The 26,273-nt window shown below is 47.6% G+C and overlaps 1 protein-coding gene across 3 annotated transcripts; it reads left to right on the forward strand.

Annotated features, from left to right (window-relative positions):
* LOC137346198 (RNA-binding protein 4B-like) lies at window positions 1-24,606 on the forward strand. 3 transcript variants are annotated; one of them, XM_068009604.1, is made up of 4 exons: window positions 1-246; window positions 11,867-12,173; window positions 19,968-20,523; window positions 23,107-24,606. In XM_068009604.1, exons 1-3 carry the CDS (start codon window positions 142-144, stop codon window positions 20,516-20,518), a joined length of 963 nt encoding a protein of 320 aa, XP_067865705.1. In that variant the 5' UTR covers window positions 1-141; the 3' UTR covers window positions 20,519-20,523; window positions 23,107-24,606. The 3 variants fall into 3 exon arrangements, with proteins under 3 accessions (XP_067865705.1, XP_067865708.1, XP_067865707.1); XM_068009607.1 differs by lacking the exon at window positions 19,968-20,523 and having other exon boundaries at window positions 23,107-24,601; XM_068009606.1 differs by lacking the exons at window positions 19,968-20,523; window positions 23,107-24,606 and adding an exon at window positions 13,569-14,369.
* The last annotated feature ends 1,667 nt before the right edge of the window (window positions 24,607-26,273 follow it).

Here is a 26,273-nt window from a genome sequence, read left to right on the forward strand (position 1 = left end):
GCGAGCAGGAAAGGCGGTCACGCAGCCGCCATTTGGTGGGAGGGTGGGCGTTTGGAGTCAGGCTGTGGCCTTGCGATTCTCCCTGACCCTGGGTCGAGCTGTGTTGTGACCATCAACCGCCCGTCCGCTCGCAAGGCGAGGATGGTGAAGCTTTTCGTGGGGAAGCTGCCCCCGGAGGTGCGGCGGGACGAGGTCCAGCCGCTGTTTGAGCAGTTCGGCGCAGTCAGCGAGTGCGATCTGGTGAAGGTGAGAGTGAGGGACAGAGAGATCAGCGACAGAGGGAGGGGAATGGGAGGGAGAGTGACCGGGAGAAGGGGGACAGGTGAAGGAATGGGAGAGAGGGATGGACGGAGTGTGATGGAGATGGGGGATGGGTGGTGGGAGAGTGACAGGGAGATGGGGGACGGGTGGTGGGAGAGTGACTGGGAGATGGGGGAACGGGTGGAGGGAGAGTGACTGGGAGATGGGGGAACGGGTGGAGGGAGAATGACCGGGAGATGGGGGAACGGGTGGAGGGAGAGTGACCGGGAGATGGGGGAACGGGTGGAGGGAGAGTGACCGGGAGATGGGGGAACGGGTGGAGGGAGAGTGACCGGGAGATGGGGGAACGGGTGGAGGGAGAGTGACCGGGAGATGGGGGAACGGGTGGAGGGAGAGTGACCGGGAGATGGGGGAACGGGTGGAGGGAGAGTGACCGGGAGATGGGGGAACGGGTGGAGGGAGAGTGACCGGGAGATGGGGGAACGGGTGGAGGGAGAGTGACCGGGAGATGGGGGAACGGGTGGAGGGAGAGTGACCGGGAGATGGGGGAACGGGTGGAGGGAGAGTGACCGGGAGATGGGGGAACGGGTGGAGGGAGAGTGACCGGGAGATGGGGGAACGGGTGGAGTGAGAGTGACCGGGAGATGGGGGAACGGGTGGAGGGAGAGTGACCGGGAGATGGGGGAACGGGTGGAGGGAGAGTGACCGGGAGATGGGGGAACGGGTGGAGGGAGAGTGACCGGGAGATGGGGGAACGGGTGGAGGGAGAGTGACCGGGAGATGGGGGAACGGGTGGAGGGAGAGTGACCGGGAGATGGGGGAACGGGTGGAGGGAGAGTGACCGGGAGATGGGGGAACGGGTGGAGGGAGAGTGACCGGGAGATGGGGGAACGGGTGGAGGGAGAGTGACAGGGAGAGTGAACTATACAGTAAATGGAAAAGTCCTGGGGAAAATTGATGTCCAGAGAGATTTGGGTGTTCAGGTCCATTGTTCCCTGAAGGTGGCAACGCAGGTAAATAGAGTGGTCAAGAAGGCATACGGCATGCTTTCCTTCATCGGACGGGGCATTGAGTACAAGAGTTGGCAGGTCATGTTACAGTTGTATAGGACTTTGGTTCGGCCACATTTGGAATACTGCGTACAGTTCTGGTCAAAAGGATGTGGATGCTTTGGAGAGGGTGCAGAGGAGGTTCACCAGGATGTTGCCTGGTATGGAGGGCGCTAGCTATGAAGAGAGGTTGAGTAGATTAGGATTATTTTCATTAGAAAGACGGAGGTTGAGGGGGGACCTGATTGAGGTGTACAAAATCATGAGAGGTATAGACAGGGTGGATAGCAAGAGGCTTTTTCCCAGAGTGGGGGTTTCAATTACTCGAGGACATGAGTTCAAAGTGAAAGGGGAAATGTTTAGGGGGGATATGCGTGGAAAGTTCTTTACGCAGAGGGTGGTGGGCACCTGGAACGCGTTGCCAGCGGAGGTGGTAGACGTGGGCACGATGGAGTCTTTTAAGATGTATCTAGACAGATACATGAATGGGCAGGAAGAAAAGAGATACAGAACCTTAGAAAATAGGCGACATGTTTAGAGAGAGGATCTGGATCGGCGCAGGCTTGGAGGGCCGAAGGGCCTGTTCCTGTGCTGTAATTATCTTTGTTCTTTGAGATGGTGGAGGGAGAGTGACAGGGAGATGGTGGAGGGAGAGTGACAGGGAGATGGTGGAGGGAGAGTGACAGGGAGATGGTGGAGGGAGAGTGACAGGGAGATGGTGGAGGGAGAGTGACAGGGAGATGGTGGAGGGAGAGTGACAGGGAGATGGTGGAGGGAGAGTGACAGGGAGATGGTGGAGGGAGAGTGACAGGGAGATGGTGGAGGGAGAGTGACAGGGAGATGGTGGAGGGAGAGTGACAGGGAGATGGTGGAGGGAGAGTGACAGGGAGATGGTGGAGGGAGAGTGACAGGGAGATGGTGGAGGGAGAGTGACAGGGAGATGGTGGAGGGAGAGTGACAGGGAGATGGTGGAGGGAGAGTGACAGGGAGATGGTGGAGGGAGAGTGACAGGGAGATGGTGGAGGGAGAGTGACAGGGAGATGGTGGAGGGAGAGTGACAGGGAGATGGTGGAGGGAGAGTGACAGGGAGATGGTGGAGGGAGAGTGACAGGGAGATGGTGGAGGGAGAGTGACAGGGAGATGGTGGAGGGAGAGTGACAGGGAGATGGTGGAGGGAGAGTGACAGGGAGATGGTGGAGGGAGAGTGACAGGGAGATGGTGGAGGGAGAGTGACAGGGAGATGGTGGAGGGAGAGTGACAGGGAGATGGTGGAGGGAGAGTGACAGGGAGATGGTGGAGGGAGAGTGACAGGGAGATGGTGGAGGGAGAGTGACAGGGAGATGGTGGAGGGAGAGTGACAGGGAGATGGTGGAGGGAGAGTGACAGGGAGATGGTGGAGGGAGAGTGACAGGGAGATGGTGGAGGGAGAGTGACAGGGAGATGGTGGAGGGAGAGTGACAGGGAGATGGTGGAGGGAGAGTGACAGGGAGATGGTGGAGGGAGAGTGACAGGGAGATGGTGGAGGGAGAGTGACAGGGAGATGGTGGAGGGAGAGTGACAGGGAGATGGTGGAGGGAGAGTGACAGGGAGATGGTGGAGGGAGAGTGACAGGGAGATGGTGGAGGGAGAGTGACAGGGAGATGGTGGAGGGAGAGTGACAGGGAGATGGTGGAGGGAGAGTGACAGGGAGATGGTGGAGGGAGAGTGACAGGGAGATGGTGGAGGGAGAGTGACAGGGAGATGGTGGAGGGAGAGTGACAGGGAGATGGTGGAGGGAGAGTGACAGGGAGATGGTGGAGGGAGAGTGACAGGGAGATGGTGGAGGGAGAGTGACAGGGAGATGGTGGAGGGAGAGTGACAGGGAGATGGTGGAGGGAGAGTGACAGGGAGATGGTGGAGGGAGAGTGACAGGGAGATGGTGGAGGGAGAGTGACAGGGAGATGGTGGAGGGAGAGTGACAGGGAGATGGTGGAGGGAGAGTGACAGGGAGATGGTGGAGGGAGAGTGACAGGGAGATGGTGGAGGGAGAGTGACAGGGAGATGGTGGAGGGAGAGTGACAGGGAGATGGTGGAGGGAGAGTGACAGGGAGATGGTGGAGGGAGAGTGACAGGGAGATGGTGGAGGGAGAGTGACAGGGAGATGGTGGAGGGAGAGTGACAGGGAGATGGTGGAGGGAGAGTGACAGGGAGATGGTGGAGGGAGAGTGACAGGGAGATGGTGGAGGGAGAGTGACAGGGAGATGGTGGAGGGAGAGTGACAGGGAGATGGTGGAGGGAGAGTGACAGGGAGATGGTGGAGGGAGAGTGACAGGGAGATGGTGGAGGGAGAGTGACAGGGAGATGGTGGAGGGAGAGTGACAGGGAGATGGTGGAGGGAGAGTGACAGGGAGATGGTGGAGGGAGAGTGACAGGGAGATGGTGGAGGGAGAGTGACAGGGAGATGGTGGAGGGAGAGTGACAGGGAGATGGGGGACAGGTGAAGGAATGGGAGAGAGGGATGGACGGAGTGACAGGGAGATGGGGGACGGGTGGTGGGAGAGTGACAGGGAGATGGGGGATTGGCAGAGGAATGGGAGAGAGGGATGGAGGGAGAGTGACAGGGAGATGGGGGGCGGGCAGAGGGAGAGTGACGGGGAGATGGGGTGGGGGGCGGGCGGAGGGAGAGTGACGGGGAGATGGGGTGGGGGGCGGGCGGAGGGAGAGTGACGGGGAGTGACAGGGAGATGGTGGACGGGGAGTGACGGAGATGGTGGACGGGGAGTGACAGGGAGATGGTGGAGGGAGAGTGACAGGGAGATGGGGGACAGGTGAAGGAATGGGAGAGAGGGATGGACGGAGTGACAGGGAGATGGGGGACGGGTGGTGGGAGAGTGACAGGGAGATGGGGGACGGGTGGAGGGAGAGTGACAGGGAGATGGGGGGCGGGCAGAGGGAGAGTGACAGGGAGATGGGGGGGGGCGGGCAGAGGGAGAGTGACGGGGAGATGGGGGGGCGGGCGGAGGGAGAGTGACGGGGAGATGGGGTGGGGGCGGGCGGAGGGAGAGTGACGGGGAGATGGGGTGGGGGCGGGCGGAGGGAGAGTGACGGGGAGATGGGGTGGGGGGCGGGCGGAGGGAGAGTGACGGGGAGATGGGGTGGGGGGCGGGCGGAGGGAGAGTGAAGGGGAGATGGGGGGGGTGCGGGCGGAGGGAGAGTGACGGGGAGATGGGGGGGGGGCGTGCGGAGGGAGAGTGACGGGGAGATGGGGGGGGAGGCGGGCGGAGGGAGAGTGACGGGGAGATGGGGGGGGCGGGCGGAGGGAGAGTGACGGGGAGATGGGGGGGGGGGCGGGCGGAGGGAGAGTGACGGGGAGATGGGGGGGGGCGGGCGGAGGGAGAGTGACGGGGAGATGGGGGGGGCGGGCGGAGGGAGAGTGACGGGGAGATGGAGGGGGGCGGGCGGAGGGAGAGTGACGGGGAGATGGGGGGGTGCGGGCGGAGGGAGAGTGACGGGGAGATGGGGGGCGGGCGAAGGATTAGGAGAGAGGGATGGAGGGAGTGTGACGGGGATGGGCGAAGGGGCGGAAGGAGAGTGGCAGGGACATGGGGGGGAGAGTGACAGGGAGATGGGGACAGAGGAATGGGAGGGAGATGCAGGGAAAAGAGGAGCAGGAGAGACAGATTATAGAAATGGAGAGGAGTTGGGAACAAACAGAGGGACGGGGGAATAGCAATTGACGGGGGAGTATAAGGCAGAGAGAATGGAAGGATGGGGTAGAAGAGAGAAATGAGAGGGCTTTGGAAGCAAAACTAGGGGCAAGGGGAAAAAATGGGGGGGGTTGTGAAAGAAAGAGAGAGATGAGGGACGAAGGAGGAGACTGATACCGAGATGTGGGGGGTGGGGGGGGGAATCAGAAAAGAGGAGTGGGTTTAAGGTTTTAGGCTCCACCAGATGACCATCTTGAATGCAGTGTCAAAAATCATTCTTGTTGGTAAGCCCACACCTCAGTTAACTGGAGTGGCTTTACATGCCAATATTCAATGATATAGCAATGTCCAAGGTCAATCAGAACAATTGTAATTAGCTACAAATACTTTGCGACAAAATGAAATGTTTCAAGGTGCTTCACAGGAGCATTATTTAAACAAAATATGACACTGGGTATGCGGTAGGTGGTGAAGGAACCAACAAGAGGGGAAAACATACTTGACGTCGTCCACACCAATTTGCCTGCCACAGATGCATCTGTCCATGACAGTACCGGTAGGAGTGACCACCTGTGGTCCCTGTGGAGACGAAGTCCCGCCTTCGCATTGAGGATACTCTCCTTCATGTTGTGTGGCACTACCACCGTGCTAAATGTGAGAGATTTCGAACAGATCTAGCAATGCAAAACCGGGCATCCATGAGGCGCTGTGGGCCATCAGCAGCAGCAGAATTGTACTCAACCACAATCTGTAACCTCATGGCCCGGCATATCCCCCACTCTACCATTACCATCAAGCCAGGAGACCAACCCTGGTTCAATGAAGAGTGCAGGAGGGCATGCCAGGAGCAGCACCAGGCATATCTCAAAATGAGGTGTCAACCTGGTGAAGCTACAACACAGGACTACCTGCGTGCCAAACTGCATAAGCAGCATGCGATAGAGCTAAGCGATCCCATAACCAACGGATCGGATGTAAGCTTTGCAGTCCTGCCACATGCAGCCGTGAATGGTGGTGGACAATTAAACAACTAACTGGAGGAGGTGGCTCCACAAATATCTACATTCTCAATGATGGGGGAGCCCAGCACACCAGTGCGAAAGATAAGGCTGAAGCATTTGCAACAATCTTCAGCCAGAAGTGCCGAGTTGATGATCCATCTCTGCCTCCTCCTGAAGTCCCGAGCATCACAGATGTCAAACTTCAGCCAATTCGATTCACTCCGCGTGATATCAAGAAACGACTGAAGGCGCTGGATACTGCAAAGGCTATGGGCCCTGACAATATTCCGGCAATAGTACTGAAGACCTGTGCTCCAGAACTTGCTGTGCCCCTAGCCAAGCTGTTCCAGTCCAGCTACAACACTGGCATCTACCCTGCAATGTGGAAAATTGCCCAGGTATGTCCTGTAGACAAAAAGCAGGACAAGTCCAACCCAGCCAATTACCGCCCCATCAGCCTACTCTCAATCATCAGTAAAGTGATGGAAGGTGTCATCAACAGTGCCATCAAGCTGCACTTGCTTAGCAATAACCCGCTCAGTTTGGGTTCCGCCAGGGCCACTCAGCTCCTGACTTCATTACAGCCTTGGTTCAAACATGGACAAAAGAGCTGAACTCAAGAGGTGAGGTGAGAGTGACTGCTCTTGACATCAAGGCAGCATTTGACTGAGTGTGGCATCAGGGCACCCTAACAAAACTGAGGTCAGTGGGAATCAGGGGGGAAAACCCTCTGCTGGCTGGAGTCATACTTGGCGCAAAGGAAAATGGTTGTGGTTGTTGGAGGTCAATCATCTCGGCTCCAGGACATCACTGCAGCAGTTCCTCAGCGTAGTGTCCTAGGCCCAACCATCTTCAGCTGCTTCATCAATGACCTTTCAATCATAAGGTCAGAAGTGGGGATATTGACTGATGATTGCACAATGTTCACCATTCGTGACTCCTCAGATGCTGAAACAGTCCATGTAGAAATGCAGCAAGACTTGGACAATATCCAGGCTTGGGCTGATGTGTGGCGTGAATGTGACTTGCCGCTTAAGTGCCAGGCAATGATCATCTCCAACAAGAGAGAATCTAACCTTCTCCCCTTGATATTCAATTGCATTACCATCGCTGAATCCCCCACTATCAACATCCTTGGGGCTACCATTGACCAGAAACTGAACTGGAATAGCTATATAAATACTGTGGCTACAAGAGCAGGTCAGAGGCTAGGAATCCTGCAGTGAGCAACTCGCCTCCTGACTCCCCAAAGCCTGTCCACCATCTACAAGGCACAAGTCAGGAGTGTGATGGAATACTCTCCACTTGCCTGGATGGGTGCAGCTCCAACAACACTCAGGAAGCTCGACACCATCCAGGACAAAGCAGCCCGCTTGATTGGCACCCCATCTACAAACATTCACTCCCACGATCACCGGCCAGTGGCAGCAGTGTGTACCATCTACAAGATGCACTGCAGCAATGCACCAAGGCTCCTTAGATAGCACCTTCCAAACCCGCGACCTCTACCAACTACAAGGACAAGGGCAGCAAATGCAAGGGGACACCACCACCTGCAAGTTCCCATCCAAGTCACACACCATCCTGACTTGGAACTATATCGCTGTTCCTCCACTGTCGCTGGGTCAAAATCCTGGAACTCCCTTCCTAACAGCACTGTGTGTGTACCTGCCCCACATGGACTGCAACGGTTCAAGAAGGCAGCTCACCACCACCTTCTCGAGGGCAATTAGGGATGGGCAATAAATGCTGGCCTGGCCAGCAACGCCCACATCCCATGACTGAATTATAAAAAAAATGAGCCACATAAGGGGATATTAGGTCAGATGAACAAGAGTTTGGTCAAAGAAGTAGCTTCTAAAGGGTGTCTTAAAAGAGGAAATTGAGGTGGCGAGGTGTAGGAGGGTATTCCAGAGCTTGGGCCCGAGGCAGCTGAAGGCACCAGTAGCGAGGCAATTAAAATTGGGGGTGCTCAGGAGGTCAGAATTAGCGGAGTGCAGATAGCTTGGGACTGAAGGTTACCCAGATAGGGAGGGGTGGAACCGTGGAGGAATTTGACAACAAGGCTGAGAATTATCAAATCAAGATGTTGCTTTTCTGGGAGCTAGTATAGGTCAGCGAGTTCAGGGGCGATAGGGCAACAGGATTTAGTGCGAGTTAAGATGTGGGCAGCAGAGCTTTGGATGACTTCAAGTTTACGGAGGGTAGAATGTGGGAAACCAGCCAAGAGTGCATTGGAATAGTGAAGTCTAGAGGTAACGATGGCATAACTGAGGGTTTCATCAGATGAGCTGAGATGGGCAAATTCGGATGATATGAAGATGGAAATAGGCAGTTTTAGTGATGACACGAGTATGAGTTTGGAAGCTAATTTCTGGGTAAAATGTGATACTAAGGTTGCAAACAGACTGGTTTAGTCTCAGACTGATGCCAGGGAGAGGGATGGAGTCAGTAGCTACGGGATGGAGATGGAGCAAGGACTAAAAACAGCATACACGTGAATACTAACACTGTTTTCCGAATATGTCTCCAAGGGGCAACATGTAGATGAGACGTAGGAGGGGGCCAGGGATAGATCCTTGGGGGATACCTGAGCTAACAGTGGGAGAACGGGAAGAAAAGTTATTTTGCAAGTGATTCTTTGGCTTCGATTGAATAGCTCTGGTTAGATAGATCAGAATGGATCCAGGTGAGAGCAGTCCCACCCGGCTGGACGATTGTTGAGAGGCATTGGAGGAGGATGGTTTGGTCAGCCGTATCAAAGGTTGAAGACAGGTCAAGAAGGATGAGGAGGAAAAGTTTACCTTTATCACAGTCACATAGAATGCCATTTGTGTCTTTGCTGAGAGCTGTTTTGGTACTGTGGCAGGGGCAGAAACCTGATTGAATCCCTCCTATCATTGAGTTCCTGGAAAGATGGGAATGGATTTGGGAGTAGACAAGGATGGTGGGGTCAAGAGTTGGATTTTTGAGGAGAGGGGTGATGATGGTAAATTTAAAGGCGAGGGGGACAACAGATCTGGTGGTGGATGGCTAAACTAGTTGTTTGCCATGCCCTGTCAAGTCTGCATCCCGTGAACTTAAGGGAGCAAAGACTTCAGTGTCCATCACCAAAAGTGGCTTGGTAGCACCGCAACTGACCGAGCTGGCCAAGTCCTAAAGGACATACCTGCTAGACTGGGTCTGCGGCAGCAGTGAGGGAACTAACAAGAGGTAAAAGCCTACTTGACCTCGTCTTCACCAAACTACTGGTCACAGATACATCTGTCCATGACAGTCTTGGTCGGAGTGACCATTGCACAGTCCGTGTGGAGACCAAGTCCCGTCTTCACACTGAGGGTACCCACCATCGTGTTGTGTGGCACTACCACCGTGCTAAATGGGAGAGATTTCGAAAAGGTTGAGCAATTTAAAACTGGGCATCCATGACGCGCTGTGGGCCACCAGCACCCGCAAAATTGTATTCAACCACAATCTGTGACCTCATGGCCCGGCATATCCCCCACTCTACTATTACCGTCAAGCCAGGAGACCAACCCTGGTTCATTGAAGAGTGCAGGAGGGCATGCCAGGAGCAGCACCAGGCATACCTCAAAATGAGGTGTCAGCCTGGTGAAGCTACAACACAGGACTACTTGCATGCCAAACAGCATAAGCAGCATGCAATAGATAGAGCTAAGATATCCCACAACCAGCAGATCAGATTGAAACTGTAGTCCTGCCACATCCAGTTGTAAATGGTGGTGGACAATCAAACAACTGACAGGAGGAGGAGGCTCCACAAATATCCCCATTTTCAACGATGGAGAGCCCAGTGAAAGACAAGGCTGAATCATTTGCATCCATCTTCAGCCAGAAGTGCCGAGTGGATGATCCATCTCAGCCTCCTCCTGACATCCCCAGCATCACAGATGCCAGTCTTCAGCCGGACCGATTCACTTCATGTAATATCAAGAAACGGCTGAAGGCACTGGATACTGCAAAAGCTATGGGCCCTGACAATATTCCGGCAATAGTACTGAAGACTTGTGCTCCACAACTAGCCGCACCCTTAGCCAAGCTGTTCCAGTACAGCTACAACACTGGCATCTACCCAGCAATGTAGAAAATTGCCTACATATGTCCTGCGCACAAAAAGCAGGACAAATCCAACCCAGCCAATTGCTGCCCTATCAGTCTACTCCATCAGCAAAGTGATGGAAGGTGTCGTCGACAGTGCTCTCAAGCTGCACTTGCTCAGCAACAATCTGCTCACTGATGCGCAGTTTGGGTTCCGCCAGGGCAGCTCGGCTCCTAACTTGGTTACAGCCTTGGTTCAAAAATGGACAATAGTGCTGAACTCCAGTGGTGAGGTGAGAGTGACTGCCCTTGACATCAAGGCAGCATTTGACTGAGTATGGCATCAAGGAGCCCTAGCAAAACTGGAGTCAATGGTAATCGTTGGGGGAAACTCCCCACTGGTTGGAGTCATACCTAGTACAAAGGAAGGTGGTTGTGGCTGTTGGAGGTCAATCATCTCAGCTCCAGGGCATCACTGCAGGAGTTTCTCAGGGCAGAGTCCTAGGCTTAACCATCTTCAGCTGCTTCAGCAATGACCTTCCCTCCATCATAAGGTCAGAAGTTGGGATATTTGCTGATGATTGCACATTGTTCAGTACCATTTGCGACTCCTCATACTGAAGCAGCCCGTCCATATGCAGCAAGACCTGTATGACATCCAGCCTTGGGCTGGTAAGTGGCAAGTAACATTCGTGCCATGCAAGTGCCACGCAATGACCATCTCCAACAAAAGAAATCTAACCATCTCCCCTTGACATTCAATGGTATTGTTGAATCTCCCAGTATCAACACCAGTATCCTAGGGGCACCATTGACCAGAAGCTAAACTGGACCAGCCGCAAAAATGCTGTGGCAACAAAAGCAGGTCAGAGACTGGGAATTCTGCAGCGAGTAACTTGCCTCCTGTCTCTCCAATGCCTGTCCACCATCTACAAGGCGTAAGTCAGGAGTGTGATGGAATACTCTCCACTTGCCTGGATGGGTGCAGCTCCAACAACTCGAAGCTTGACATCATCCAGGAAAAAGCAGCCCGCTTGATTGGCATCCCATCCACCACCTTCAACATACACTCCCTTCACCACTGATGCACAGTGGTAGCAGTGTGTACCATCTACAAGATGCGCTGCAAGATGCAATAACACTTGGCTGACTTGAGTATCTGTGAACTGCATAACTTATCCTCAGGTTGCCTTTGGGTTAGGGTTCTGATGAAAGGTCACAGACTGAAACGTTAACTCTGCTTCTCTCACCACAGGTGCGGCCTGCTGAGTATTTCCAGCACTTTCTATTTTTATTACATAACTTTCCCTCCTTACCAGCTTGATGGGTTGGCAATTTATTCAATCTCAACAAACTGGTTATAAAGGAATCATTATTCTGGGCCTGATTGACCTTAAAGACTTACTGGTAATATCTACATATTATAATATCTTAAATTCAAAGTCTTGTGTTTGTATAATTGGGAACAGCAAGAGACTGAAGCATTCAAGCTGCTTTTCTCTACCAATGCTCCCAATCCCCTCCTTTGTGCACCTTTCTCATCCCTCTTCTCTTGGCCTCTCCTTTCTGCTTATCTTTTGTATTATTCTGTCTTATTCAGTCAAAAACCTAGCTGATTTTTTAATGGACCCTCCTAAGGGCTTGCACTAAATGCTGCTGTCCCAACACAGATTGGGTTTGAACCTGGGACTTCCCTGGTTTGTCCGACTCAATCATTGTACAAGGTAATTATCAGTGAAGTTTTGAATATGTTAGGAATAATTGCAAACAAAAGATAAGATTTAAACTTGTTTTCTTTCCTTTTTTGAAGGACTATGGCTTTGTGCACATGGAAGACGTTGAGGCAGCACAGAGAGCGATCTCCCACCTGAACCATTACAAGCTTCGGGGATTCTCCATTATTGTGGCATTCAGCAAGAGCAAGATTATATCCTCCTCCAAGCTGCATGTAGCTAATGTTAGCTCTCGTTGCAGCAAGCAAGAGCTGAGCGCTTTGTTTGAGAAATATGGACCTGTCGTCAAATGCAGGATTATAAAGAATGATGCATTTGTGGAGATGGAGAGAGGGGAGGATGCCAAAGAAGCTATGAGAGCTCTTAGTGACACAGATTTCAAAGGTGAACTAACTGGGGGATGATATGGTAGCTATACAGTCTCTCCGGTAATAGGAATTTATTTTCCCTTGCGGTGTTTTCCTGTCAGAATCCTGTCAAAGATTTATTGCTTATCCTGTTCACTCTTTGTCTGAAATTCTGTGTTTCTCCCCTTCTCCCGAAGATGCTAACCCCTCCTGGACATAGTCCCAGGGAGGCTGATAGCATTCAGTACCTCACTCATTTGGTTATTCTACATGTGTGTACCTTGACAGTCAGTATCAGCAGGCTAATTCACTGTGGGACTCAGCGTTGCAGCCATGCCAGATCCTGTCTTTACTCCATTTGCACTTTTCATAAGGAGTCAGGGAGTTGTGATGAGGAACTGGTACCTTCGCTGTATCTTTTCCCCCACCTGGTAGGACCCCAACTGACTCCCTGAGATCAACTAACTCAGCATAGATTGGGGATTGAGCTAGGGACTATTGCAATCTGTAGGGCCCAGTATACGATGTGATACATTTACCCACTAAGAGACATCCATTGCATTTCATAGCAGAATTTACTTTCTGGAAGGTGACAAATATTAATTTGCACCGGCCATTCCTGCCCATTACCAGGTTAGTCTTAACTCACTTCAAGTGGTGACATTTAAAGCAGCATAAAGACTGGGCCAAATGAGGGCCAGTTAGCATAGATTTACAATGGGCAGTGTGTACTTAACTGATTGAATTATTTGAGCAAATAACAGTTGTACAGCCAAGAAGAGTAAAATGGGTATTGCCTATATGGATTTTTTGAAGGCAAGAGACTTGTGAAAATTGCAACACACAGCATTAAAGGCTGATTGGATGGATTGTTGGCTCCAGTAGAAATTTTCAAGATTATGAAAGACATTGAGACACGAAATAGTGAAGGATTGGTTTCACAGGCTGGTGAATTGGTAACAAGAGGACGTGGATTGGGGATTATTAACAGAACATTTAAGGGGGAAGGTTAGATATACTTTTTTCATCCCAGGGTTGTTTGAAGAGGAATGTTTTACTGCTTGTGAGTATAGAAACATCAGCTAGAAGAGAATTCAATAAGCATCTGGAAAAGAAAAGCATTTCAGAGTATAGGGAAAGGCCAAGGAAATTGAATAGTTCGTTCTCATGAAAGAGCTACAAGGTGTTATAAGTCAAAAAACTTCCAGACTGCAATTGTGAAAAAAAATTGAAGCATACTTCTAGCGTCACAGAAGATGAAAAGACATGTAGATGAGGTGCCAGAGGGAACCCTTTGCCTGTGGAACCATAACACAGAAAGAATGGCATTGTACCTAGTAAGAGAATTGAGTGACTGCGCTAAAAGTTTAGGGAGTTATATTTTGGTATGGTGGTATATCTGGTAAATTGATAGTTCCCCTTTGTCTTATAGGACCAATGGCTTACTTATTCGGCTGATTGATCCCAGTAGCCCAGCTGTAGCAAGATTCGTTTCTTACCCCAGAATTTGCAATTGAAAGCTGAAGAAGTGTTGTTCAGATATGATCTCTTGCAGCTGCTTTCAGTCCAGCGAGATAGGGTTCGTATGGCGGTGCTCCAGAAATATTTCCAAACCTAGACGTTTCATTTGTGGTATTCAGCAGTCTGCTTCCCAGTTTGTGAAGCTGTTCAAGGGACCATACAGATGAATGAATGAATGACCTTGCTGTTCTAAAAAGCGGCAGTGTCTGAGAGCACACCACTGTTTGTCTCTGTTGAGTGGTGAAACACCCAGTGTTTCTCTTTGTGTCAATACTTTACAGTATTGACCTGCTGGTTACTGAGATCAGATTTTTGGATCGAACTCCTTCCCTGCCTGTGACATTGTGCAGTTCATATTCAGTTATCCCAATGAATGAGGAATGGTGCTTCATTGCCCTATCCAACTGTGCACGTTAGCGTCAAGACGAACATGGGTGTGATCAATTTCAAACATTTACTCTCAGATTGACTCTATCCAGTTTTAAAACATTAAACAGAATAAGGAGGGTGACTGAAGCAGACACATTTAATTTGCCTCCCTTGATTCAGATGATTCTGAGTATAAAATCAGAGCTATCTACTTCAATTCACTGAAGAGTTCAATATTATACTTAACTGTGGATAAGCCCGAAATGTTCAGATCTTGTGTTAGACTTTGGCCTGCTGTTTACAGGGCTCTTGATTGCCCTGTTATTAAAAGATGATTTTTAAAGCTTGAGGTGATTTATTTTCCAACTTTTTCATTGAAATTCATTTGCATTGCAAAGCCATCAACGAAAGGACAATGAGATTTGAGGCTCTTATTTTCCAGAGAGTTTCAGTGCTTGATTCTAAGATTCTCATCATTATTTTCAAATCCTCCATGGCTTCTCCCTCCCTATCTCTGTAATCTTCTTAATCTTCTTCAGCCCTCTAACCCTCCGAGATATCTGTGCTCATCTAATTCTGGCATCTTGAGCATCACTGATTTTAATCACTCCACCATTGGTGGCTGTGCCTTCAGTTGCCTAAGCCCAAGCTCCGGAATTCCCTCCCCACACCTCTCCATGCCTTTACCTAACTTTTCTTCCTTAAAACCTACCTTTTTGACAAAGCTTTTGGCCATCTTATCCAATGTCTCTCAATATGGCTCAGTTATATTTTGTTTTATAATGCTCCTGTGAAGCGCTTTAGGACATTTTAATTCTGTTAAAGGCGCTGTATAAATATAAGTTTTATATTGTCAGCTGGCAGTCTGAGCTGTGTGAGAAAACCATCACTGTTCGAATCCATGCATATCTTCTGTTACTTGATATGTAGTGTGACTCTAAATTGTTGTTTAGGTTGGCAGAGTCAAGTCTTCAGGGGTTAATGTAGGACTTTATTCAGGGAAAATTGTGCTGCCATTTGTTGGGTAGCCTGGCAAACCTCCTGCTGCTTTTTGGCCTGTATCACTCTACCATTTAGCTATTGGGTAGTAGGGTTATCTAGAATGGAGAAGGTGAGAGCCTAGTTTCCAGTATCCAGCCTGTCGCTTTAGATCTTAGTGAGACAGGTTGGTTGTTGAATCATTAACAATGTCCTGGAGTTCTGCAATCCTGCCTGGCTGCAATTACAGAGCCTGACACCACAAGGTTGATTTAGTTCTTAGCTTCCATCACCGCAATGTCACCTTTGACATGCTGTTTACAGGGCTCTTGATCGCCCTGTGATTAAAGGATGATTTTTAAAGCTTGAGATGGTTTATTTTCCAACTTTTTCATCGAAATCTATTTGCATTGCAAAGCCATCAATGAAAGGACAATAAGATTTGAGACCCTCGTTTTCCAGAGAGTTTCAGTGCTTGATTTTAAAATGTTCACCATTGTTTTCAAATCCCTCACCTAGCCAAAACAGATCCTGCTTGACTCCATCTTGCCCTTGGTTGTTAGATAACTGATAATGAATTTGAGTCACTGCTCGATGGACCAAGGTACCACACGCTTCTCATTGTGAACATTACAACTCTCCATAAAATGTGAGGGTTCATTCATGGTGCATCCTCCTGGCTGTGAGGACTTACACATTGAATAATGACTGTGAAGCTTCAACTATTGCTGTTAATTTCTCTCCAGTCCAGTCTTGATAGGCACTGAGCCCTGAATATATGAGCTTATATCCAACCTCTAGGTAATGACTTCCAACAGTCCTTGTGCTAAGTTTCATTAGCTATGAAACACAGATTTGCCTTCAGACTGATGGAAGGACCTACACAGAATCGCTTGAAATGTGATAGCAACCTGATGTTCTAAATGTTAAAGTCCAGCGGCTTATTGCAGGAATTCATATTTGGTGGCTTGGCAGTAAATGCAATCATTAATACTGACTTTCATGCTTTTAGTAATTCTGTAAATACGGAGCAGTACACTCGAATAAATGTCCTGTTTAAGTAAACGGTGCAACTTTGTGACCCCACTCTGTATGACTTGGATCAAGCCCCAAATATAGCTGGATATCAACATGTATTTCAAAGAATGGGAAAAGTCCAGGGTGTTGGGTCAGCAGGTTAGAAAGTATCATATCTGACAGCTGGTTAGTCAACAGGTTTTTATTTTGTGTGACATTTGTGCTAAAGTTGAAATGCTAGTATTGAGGAACGAAACATTGCTATTTCAGGCGTCCAGTGTCAGTGGCAACTAATCCTGGATAAAGCACAGCCTAGATGCAGAATGAAGTCTGTGTCTCATCACTAATTCCCCTGTGTAATATCGGTTAGGTGCAGAGCAAAGTTTCCTCTGTACTGTCCTAATAATGTCCATCAGACCTAACTTCAGAAGAGTGCCCCTATTGCACCTACATAATATTACATCATTGCTTACACCAGATATCCTGTGATCTTTGAGTGAAAGTAGCTTTTGTATTGTGTTCCAACTGGTTGGAAGCACTCTGCCCTTTGTCACTTGGCAAACTGTGAACATTAGTTGAATGAAATTTGACTCACTTAGTGCTAGGGGCTTGGAAGGGGCAGAATTTGTAAGGAGCATCCAGGAGGGCTTCTTGAAACAATATGTAGATAGTCCAACTAGCCTGGTATTGGGGAATGAGCTTGGCCAGGTGGTCGAAGTTTCAGTAGGGGAGCATTTCGGGAACAGTGACCATAATTCCGTAAGTTTTAAGGTACTTGTGGATAGGGATAAGAGTAGTCCTCGGGTGAAGGTGCTAAGTTGGGGGAAGGATAATTATAACAATATTAGGCAGGAGCTGAAGAATTTAGATTCGGGGCGGCTGTTTGAGGGTAAATCAACATCTGACGTGGGAGTCTTTCAAAAGTCAGTTGATTAGCATCCAGGACCAGCATGTTCCTGTGAGGATGAAGGATAAGTTTGGCAAGTTTCGGGAACCTTGGATAATGAGGGATATTGTGAGCCTAGTCAAAAAGAAAAAGGAAGTATTCATAAGGGCTAGAAGGCTGGGAACAGACAAAGCCCTTGAGGAATATAAAGAAAGTAGGAAGGAACTTAAGCAAGGAGTCAGAAGAGCTAAAAGGGGTCATGAAAAGTCATTGGCAAATAGGATTAAGGAGAATCCCAAGGCTTTATATACGTATATAAAGAGCAAGAGGGTAGCCAGGGAAAGGGTTGGCCCACTCAAGGACAGAGGAAATGGGCGAGGTACTAAATGAGTACTTTGCATCAGTATTCACCAAAGAGAAGGACTTGATGGATGATGAGTCTAGGGGAGTGTAGATAGTCTGGGTCATGTCGATATCAAAAAGGAGGAGGTGTTGGGCGTCTTGCAAAACATTAAGGTAGATAAGTCCCCAGGGCCTGATGGGATCTACCCCAGAATACTGAGGGAGGCAAGGGAGGAAATTTCTGAGGCATTGACAGAGATCTTTGTATCCTCATTGGCTACAGGTGAGGTCCCAGAGGACTGGAGAATAGCCAATGTTGTTCTTTTGTTTAAAAAGGGTAACAAGGATAATCCAGGAGATTACAGGCCGGTGAGCCTTACGTCAGTGGTAGGGAAATTATTGGAGAGGATTCTTCGGGACAGAATTTACTCCCATTTGGAAACAAATGAACTTATTAGCGGGAGGCAGCATGGTTTTGTGAAGGAGCGGTCGTGTCTCATTAACTTGATCGAGTTTTTTGAGGACGTGACGAAGATGATTGATGAAGGCAGGGCAGTGGATGTTATCTACATGGACTTCAGTAAAGCCTTTGACAAGGTCCCTCATGGCAGACTGGTACAAAAGGTGAAGTCACACGAGATCAGAGGTGAGCTGGCAAGATGGATACAGAACTGGCTTGGTCACGGAAGACAGAGGGTAGCAGTGGAAGGGTGCTTTTCTGAATGGAGGGATGTGACTAGTGGTGTTCCGCAGGGATCAGTGCTGGGACCTTTGCTGTTTGTAGTATTTGTAAATGATTTGGAGGAAATGCAGCTGGTCTGATTAGTAGGTTTGCTGATGACACAAAGGTTGCTGGAGTTGCGGATAGTGATGAGGATTGTCAGAGGATACAGCAGGATATAGATCGGTTGGAGACTTGGGCGGAGAAATGGCAGATGGAGTTTAATCCGGACAAATGTGAGGTAATGCATTTTGGAAGGTCTAATGCAGGTGGGAGGTATACAGTAAATGGTAGAATCCTCGGAGTATTGACAGGCAGAGCGATCTGGGCGTACAGGTCCACAGGTGGATAAGGTAGTCAAGAAGGCATATGGCATGCTTGCCTTCATCGGTCGGGGCATAGAGTATAAAAATTGTTAAGTCATGCTGCAGCTTAGAACCTTAGTTAGGCCACACTTAGAATATTGCATGCAATTCTGGTCGCCACACTACCAGAAGGATGTGGAGGCTTTGGAGAGAATATAGAGGAGGTTTACCAGGATGTTGCCTGGTCTGGAGGGTATTAGCTATGAGGAGAAGTTGGATAAACTCGGATTGTTTTCACTGGAACAACGCAGGTGGAGGGGCGACATGATAGAGGTTTACAAAGTTATGAGCGGCATGGACAGAGGGGATAGTCAGAAGTTTTTTCCCAGGGTGGAAGAGTCAGTTACTAGGGGACATAGGTTTAAGGTGCGAGGGGCAAAGTTTAGAGGGGATGTGTGAGACACGTTCTTTACACAGAGGGTGGTGAGTGCCTGGAACTTGCTGCCGGTGGAGGTGGGGGAAATCCAGTACGATAGCGACGTTTAAGAGTCATCGTGACAAATACGTGAATAGGATGGGCATAGAGGGATACGGACCCCGGAAGTGCAGAAGGTTTGAGTTTAGACAGGCATCAAGATCGGCGCAGGCTTGGAGGGCCGAATGGCCTGTTCCTGTGCTGTACTGTTCTTTGTTCTTTGAAAGTTTCAATCTATTATGGTCTGGATTTGAATCGAGGACCAGAGGTGATAAACCAGTCACCAATAAATTAGGTTAGCTATGAGTAGACAATCATTTGTTTTGTGTGACATTTCTTTGTTATTTCTACTGAGGATCATTAGCCTATTTTAACAGTCAGTGACCTTGCATAGGCAGTTGAGACCAAGTTTGGTCTTCAGGAGAGGCAGTGATCAGAGTGCACAGATGTAATCATTCCCATGTCATATATTGTCTTTATTTTCATATTCTACTTTGATTTTATATTATTTATCGCTAAATGGCTAATCTTAGGCCAGTTTGGGAAGCAGAGAAGTTTATTTGTTTGAAGCCTCGGAGATTCTATGAAGTGCAGGCTGAGTAGCTGAGATGTAAAATTGAGGTATGACATCGCCAGCACTGGTAGAATTGTGTCATTACAATGTGCTAGATTTACGTAGGTAGTTTCCCTTGTAAATGTGGACATAAGAATTTATCATGGAAAAGGTTAATACAAAAATGTGACAATAGGAAGATGCTTTGTAACCAGGAAGTGTGCAGATATTTGAAAGAACAATGTATTTTAGCTGGATCAATACCTGCATTTTTTTAAAAGAAGGCATAGGAATGTCATATAAATGCATTGTTTTTCAGCTGACATTGCCAACATTAATTTTGAGGTTCGTACCTAACATAGTGCACCATCTGCCTCCCCCCTAGCTCCAAAAACTTTCTCTCCATAGCTGCCTGGATCATGTGTTGCCAGGGCTTTTGTAAACGTAAGCATCAGCCCGCATAGACTGAAAACTTAAGTCAAAGTGAATTCTAGATGACCAGCCTTCTCTACTTGGAAATGGGAGAAGTTTATTGTTCCTGTTCTCTTAACTCTAGGTTGGAGTCCGAAGTGTAAATAATTTGATTATAACCTATAAACAGATCCACCAGATATTTTGAAAATATTTGAATTGAGAAACTTTTCTTGCGCCTCCCTTTTTAAAGGCAATCGCATCTATGTCGAACTATCGAAGAGCAAAGGGTGGAAAGATCCCAGAAGACATTGTCACAAGTGTGGTAAGGAGGGCCACTGGTCTGCGGACTGTCCGAAAAAGCGAGGCGATTTGGAGGATGGGTATTCCCGCGATTACTCCGACCCTCACTTGGGCACTCTGCGACCTGAATCAGGATATGGAGAACAATCGGTCTGTGCCAGCCCAGATCTGTATGGGTTCATCGATTACTACGCGAGGTATCGGACACGTCCATATGGGGCGGCGGTGCAGCCCAATTCTGATCAGCCATCTCAGCATTCACATTTAGGCTCTTCCACAAGCGATTTAGTCCCCAGTGGTTTTGAGCACCACTACGTGGCTCCACACAATGTGCGTTACATCCAGAAAAGGAGCCCTCTGCAGAGACCGCACCCCCTGCTTCCTCCAAGCAGCGGAAATGGTTTGGAGTGCCCACACCTTGCCCAATCTCCACCGTCCAGTCGATGCTTTTATGAGCAGGCGAGTTCGGCCAGTGATACTTGTGCAGACTCTGTATATTGATTGAGGTGAGTCAGGTTCTGTCCACCGTACCAGTGTAAAGCTGTTGGTAATTGTGTGCTAAAACTTTTCCACTGCCTCCTGCAGGTGAGTTGTTAAAAGTCTTGAGAAGTTTCAGCCTTTTAAAAATTTCTAGAAGTGAGTGATCTCTTCCAAATGAATCTTTTTGCACTTTGTATAGGAGTGCTGTGCACCCTTAAAGGTGCTGACACTTGCTGGGGTACAATGCAACGGGTGTTAGTTGCTGTCTAGAACTTGCTTCATCTTTCCCACTAAACCATGAGTGGTGGCAGAATATTTAATTGGAGAGCAGCACTGTTGAGCATGCTCCTGTTTTTGGCTAGCATCCCCGCTTGCACACCTTCCAATGGGCTACATTGGATAGCGATCAGGATTAGAACACTGATTTCAAATTCATGTCGCTAGACCAGGGACACTGAGGAGAGTTATAGTACCCCTCCTCTGTTATAGCTGAGGTCAGCTAACTCAGTATAAAGTTGGGATGAAACTTCGATCTTCTCTGATCTCCCCACCTACCAACCCCATCCATCTCCTGACAACTAACTGAGGCTGCTTGCAACCTTGGTGTCATATTTGAGCTGGTGATCTTCTGACCATATATCTGCACCATCATTTCCTCAGTCAGAACATCACCCATATTGGCCTCTGCATCAGCTCGTCTGCTGAAATCTTCATCCATACCTTTGTTACCTCTAGATTTGTCTAGTCCCACTTGCAGGTCTACCACTTTTTTATATTCGTTCATGGGAACTGGGCGTCGCTGACTAGGACAGTATTTATTGCCCATCCCTAATTGCACTTGAGAAGGTGGTGGTGAGCCACCTTTTTGAACCACTGCAGCCCATGTGGACTAGGTACACCCACAGTGCTGTTATGAAGGGAGTTCCAGGATTTTGACCCAGCGACAGTGTAGGAACGGTGATATAGTTCCAAGTCAGGTTACTGTGTGGCTTGGAGGGGAACTTGCAGGTGATCGTGTTCCCATGCATCTGCTGCCGTTGTCCTAGGTGATAGAGATCACGGGTTTAGCAGGTACTGTCTAAGGAGCCTTGGTGCATTGCTGCAGTGCATCTTGTCGATGGTATACACTGTAGATGGGTCATCCAAAACACTGCTACCCATGTCCTAACTCGCACCAAGTCCTGTTAGCCCATTATCATTGTGGTCGCTGACCTACATTGGCTTTCGGTTAACAGTGTCTCAATTTTAAAATTCTGATCTTGTTTTTCAATTTTCTAATTGCTCCATGGCCAAGTGCTTCCCTATCTCTGTAATCTCCTCCAGTCCCACAACCATCTCAGATCTCAGCTCCTCTAATTCTGGCTTCTTGAGTATCCCCAATTTTTTTTTATTGCTCCAGAGTTGTTGGCCCTCCCTTCAGCTGCCTAAGCCCTAATCTCTGAAATTCTGACCCTAAACCCCTCCGCCTCGCTACTTCTCTTTTCTCCTTTAACATATTCCTTAAAGCCCACCTGTTTGACCGAGCTTTTGGCTTCTTATCCTAAGATCTCCTGCTTTTGTTTTACAATGCTCTTGTGAAGAGCCTTAAGATGTTTTATTAGCTAAAGGTAATACATCAAGATTTTGTTCTGGTTTTTATAGGGTAGCATCTCACAGGGCAGTGCAATTAACCACTGATCTTGGGCTGGGAAGGAAAATATCAACCCGGGCCATGATCACTATTCTGTGACTTCTGCAAGTGTAAATGTAAATAGTAGACCTAACTGTAATGCTCTTAATCAAATAGCACAACATTCACTGAAACAAACAGATGGAGAATGGCCACTTAAGTGAGGTGACCGTGGAACCATACGATCTGTCGATTCTTTTCAGGAGAGAAGGGAAGAGTGTCAAAAAAAAGAAAAACTCTTTCCTAATGTACTTTACTAACACTACAATCTACTAAACTTTACAAACCCTTTGACAATGGAAGCTGCCTACTTGTCCATTACCGATTGCGTTTTGTGACCACAATCACTGGCCTGTTCATTACTGCTTTTATTTGTGCGCTCAGGGTGTAAAGCATGTTGGTGCTAGGTGACAAAATTTGGCTCGATTTTTGTTCTTAAGACAGTGTTGGATAATCTTTCCTTCAGCATCTTGGTTTTAAGCATGTGAACCACTTGTTGTACTGAATCAGGAAAGTCCCAGGTTTCATCCTCAGTCTGGATAGCTGTAATAGTCCCACAATTGACCTCAGTGTTCCCAGGCTAAGGAGAGGGGAAAGAAGTTAGCTGTTGATCCTGATCACTGTCCAGTGCCTCTTGCTGGGAAGTGTACATTAAAGTTAGATGAGAACAGAATCAGGAGTGTCCTCAGCTCTGTTATAATCTGAAGCCAAATTTCATGCTGACATTTGCTGTCTTGGCTCACATGAAGAATTGGCCACATGTGGAGATATCCGGTGACTGGTACTCGTTGTACCCCATCAACGAGTCAGCATCTTTAGGGGAAGATGGGAGAAGTGGAAAAATAAATGGTGAGCATGATGCCAGATTCAGCAGAAAATCTGACAGGTGATCACTTGTGAAATACTTTAGTCTAAAACGTAATCTTTGTTCTGCTTACAGGTTCAAACCTACAGTGACTTGGACTCCCTGGCACTTCGAAAAAGCCTTGTGTTATAAATTGCACTGACTGATTCTGCCTTGGGTATCTGTTGAAGCACACAGTTGTGATACTAAAACTGAACCCTGAGCTTAACACTCTACAGTAGCTCCAAAGTTCAGGTTGCATTATCAATTTTAAAACTATAATCAACCTTCTGCAAATTTCAGTAGGTTCTCTTTTTTTAAAAAAAAAAGCTTGAAGTAGGTTATTGATTTTCTCCCAGAATGAATTATTTTTCCAACTTGTAACTGTTGGTTACCAACTCAGTATTGGATAGGTGAAATTTCTTGTGTATGTGAATCAGAAGCATTGCTATATATAGGTATATTCTCATGATAAGTCTGATCTGTGGTTCAAGTGGTAAAGTGGTATACATTTTCATTAGGCAAATGTTCTTTGGTATTGTGGTCTGAACAGAAACTTGCATATGCATGGCCTTTGGAACTTTATGTTCAAAACACAGTACCTATCAGAAAATGTCACTACAGTGTAGAAATTAGCCAGATGATGTGCTTTGCCAAGTAAGCTGCCCCAACGCCAGTCCATTCCTGATTATAACGCAAAGAAGCTCTTTGGTCCTGACAAGATGGTGAGTTCTGGTGTGTTTGCCTGTCTGTTAGTTTCGTGTTGCTTGTTTAATGTTGTTCGCATTCATGTTTAACAATTGGGAAAACTTGTAGCTTAACTGTTTTGGACAGCCGTTAACCCTATAAAAAATGTGTTATTGGGCTGAACAGGGATCTGTGAATCACAGTTGATGAAAATGGGACATTTCTGAGTATCCTGTTCAGTCAGCAGAACATGAAGATTACAACTACTGTTTTTTGGGGAAAGGGAAAACAAAACCGCAGTTAATAAGGTGATCGACTCGGAATTATGTGCATATGCACCTGTACGTAGTGGGAAGAGTTTTCAATGGGATTTAGACACCACTACCATTTTATGTTCCCCACTAATGAAATGCCACATATATTCAGCAAAGTTGTAGCTGTCTTCAGCTACTGCATCCAGGTAAGTTGACTATACAAGTGAGGGAGATTGTGTTGACTGAAGAGCATCAGACAGTGGAGGTGCTATGCACAACAGAAGTTGGAGTTTTGTGGAAGAAATTGCACAGCAGTGCATGGCATAAAGATGTTGGATGATCTGGGTGGAAGGTGAATAACTTTGGTTTCATTTTGAAAACAGCAGAGGACTTGCCATCTGTAAATAACACCTTTATATTCAACTTCTTACTGGAATAGAAAATCTTTCAACATTATGCAACAGAATTTTGTTTTCCCTCCACAATCCTTTTTATAGATTGAACAGCAATACCAGGTTTGCAGAACTAAGGGGAGGGAGGAGGAACACTAATATTAAAGCAATTGTAAATATGTAGAGAAAAGAATGAAAATGAAAAGTTCTCATTAAATTGCTCAAAATGAATCAAACTGGCTGGATTGTTTTTTTTGCCAATTTTTGTATCAGTCTAAAGATGCTGACTCTTGCCCCTTTAGCTGAATATGCTGATTTATGCTGCCTTCCCCCTGTTCTTTTGAAGGAATTGATTCATGCTTCCCCCTTATTCCTCTAGCTTGTGCTCTTCCCCTTCCTCTCCTGACTCATGCTGTTACTCCTCTTCTCCTGAAATTACTGATCCATACTCTGCTACACCCTTTGCTGAAGGCGATGACTCATGGGCTACTGCTCCATGAGCACTGGCATTCATGGGATTGTCCTTCACGAAAGGGCAATTTGGGAGAGAATGCTCAGGGAGAAGTTTCTTGTCATTTTTAAAACTTTTATGAAGTGCAGAGATCATGTAACTGAATTATGTGCTGTACTGCTCGCAGTTGCAGAACTGCAGCCATCACCAATGATTGTTGAATTTTGTCTCGCATTAACATTTAGATAATTTTTTTTGTGACAAGACTAGAGAAGAGTATGCTGTCAATGCAGTAGTAAATGAAGTAGCAATATGGATAGGATAAAAATAAATGAAGAAAAATATTGATAGAAGAGCTACTTTTCAGTACTATCTGCTTGTGCTTTTGTCACCTGCTGAGAAGCCTTGAAATATCCTCTGGCCATCTCACAAGTGCTTGAGAGTCTTTCTTTGATCTCTGACACACAATCTAGAACAATCTAGTTTCGTCCTCTTGTGCCAAAAATCTCTCCTTAATGAGCTTAAGCGGGTCCCCAACCTCATGCCCATAGACCAATTCTAAGGGATTGAAAACAGTAGACAAACAGTGGCAAATAACAAAAATGGTATCCCTTTATTCCAGTCCTGGGATACTCAAAACAATAAGCCCTAATCATACTATTTAGGGTTTGGTTATCTCTCCAAAGAACCTTGGAACTTTGGGTGATAAGCAGATGCCTTGAACTGCTTCACTCGCTAACTGCACATGACCTCCTGAAATATACCTGACATGAAATTTGACACCTTGTCATACTGAATTTCTTTAGGAAACCCATACCCAGTGAAAAACCTGGACCAACCCCTCAATCACAACTTTTGCTGGGATATTCTTCAATGGTATTGCCTTTGGGAATCAAGTGAACAAATCCCAGGATAGTCAGAAGATAATTATGACCCACCTTAGTCCTAGGTAAGGGTTCAACACAATCTACATGAACCCTACTAAATGGTTTGTCAAATGCAGGTTATCAGTATTTATGGGGCTGGCTTCCCAATTATCTGACATGTTTTACAGAAGCCAACCAAATACCTGTGAAGCTTGGGCCAGGTAAAAATGCACCATTATCCTGGCCTGAGTTTTTGTAATACCCAAATGACCTACAACTGGAATGTCATGGGCAATTCTCAAAATTCACTGCGGTAGCAGGGAGGAACAACACATTTTTGGATTATGGCCCAATCCTCTTCAGTGGGCCTCTGGGGTGGTCTATACTTACTCATCAAAATGTCATTGTTGACGTAGGAACATAGGAGCAGGAGTAGGCCATTCAACTCATTGAGCCTGCCCCGCCAGTCAATATGATCATGGCTGATCTTCCACGTCAATGCCTTTCCCCCACACTATCCTCATTCCTTTTATGTCATTTGTAATTGGAAATCTGTCAATCTCTGCTTTAAACATACTCAATGACTGAGCTTCCACAGTCCTCTGGTGTAGAG

Source organism: Heterodontus francisci, chromosome 29 (assembly GCF_036365525.1).
Source record: "Heterodontus francisci isolate sHetFra1 chromosome 29, sHetFra1.hap1, whole genome shotgun sequence".
NCBI lineage: Eukaryota > Metazoa > Chordata > Chondrichthyes > Heterodontiformes > Heterodontidae > Heterodontus > Heterodontus francisci.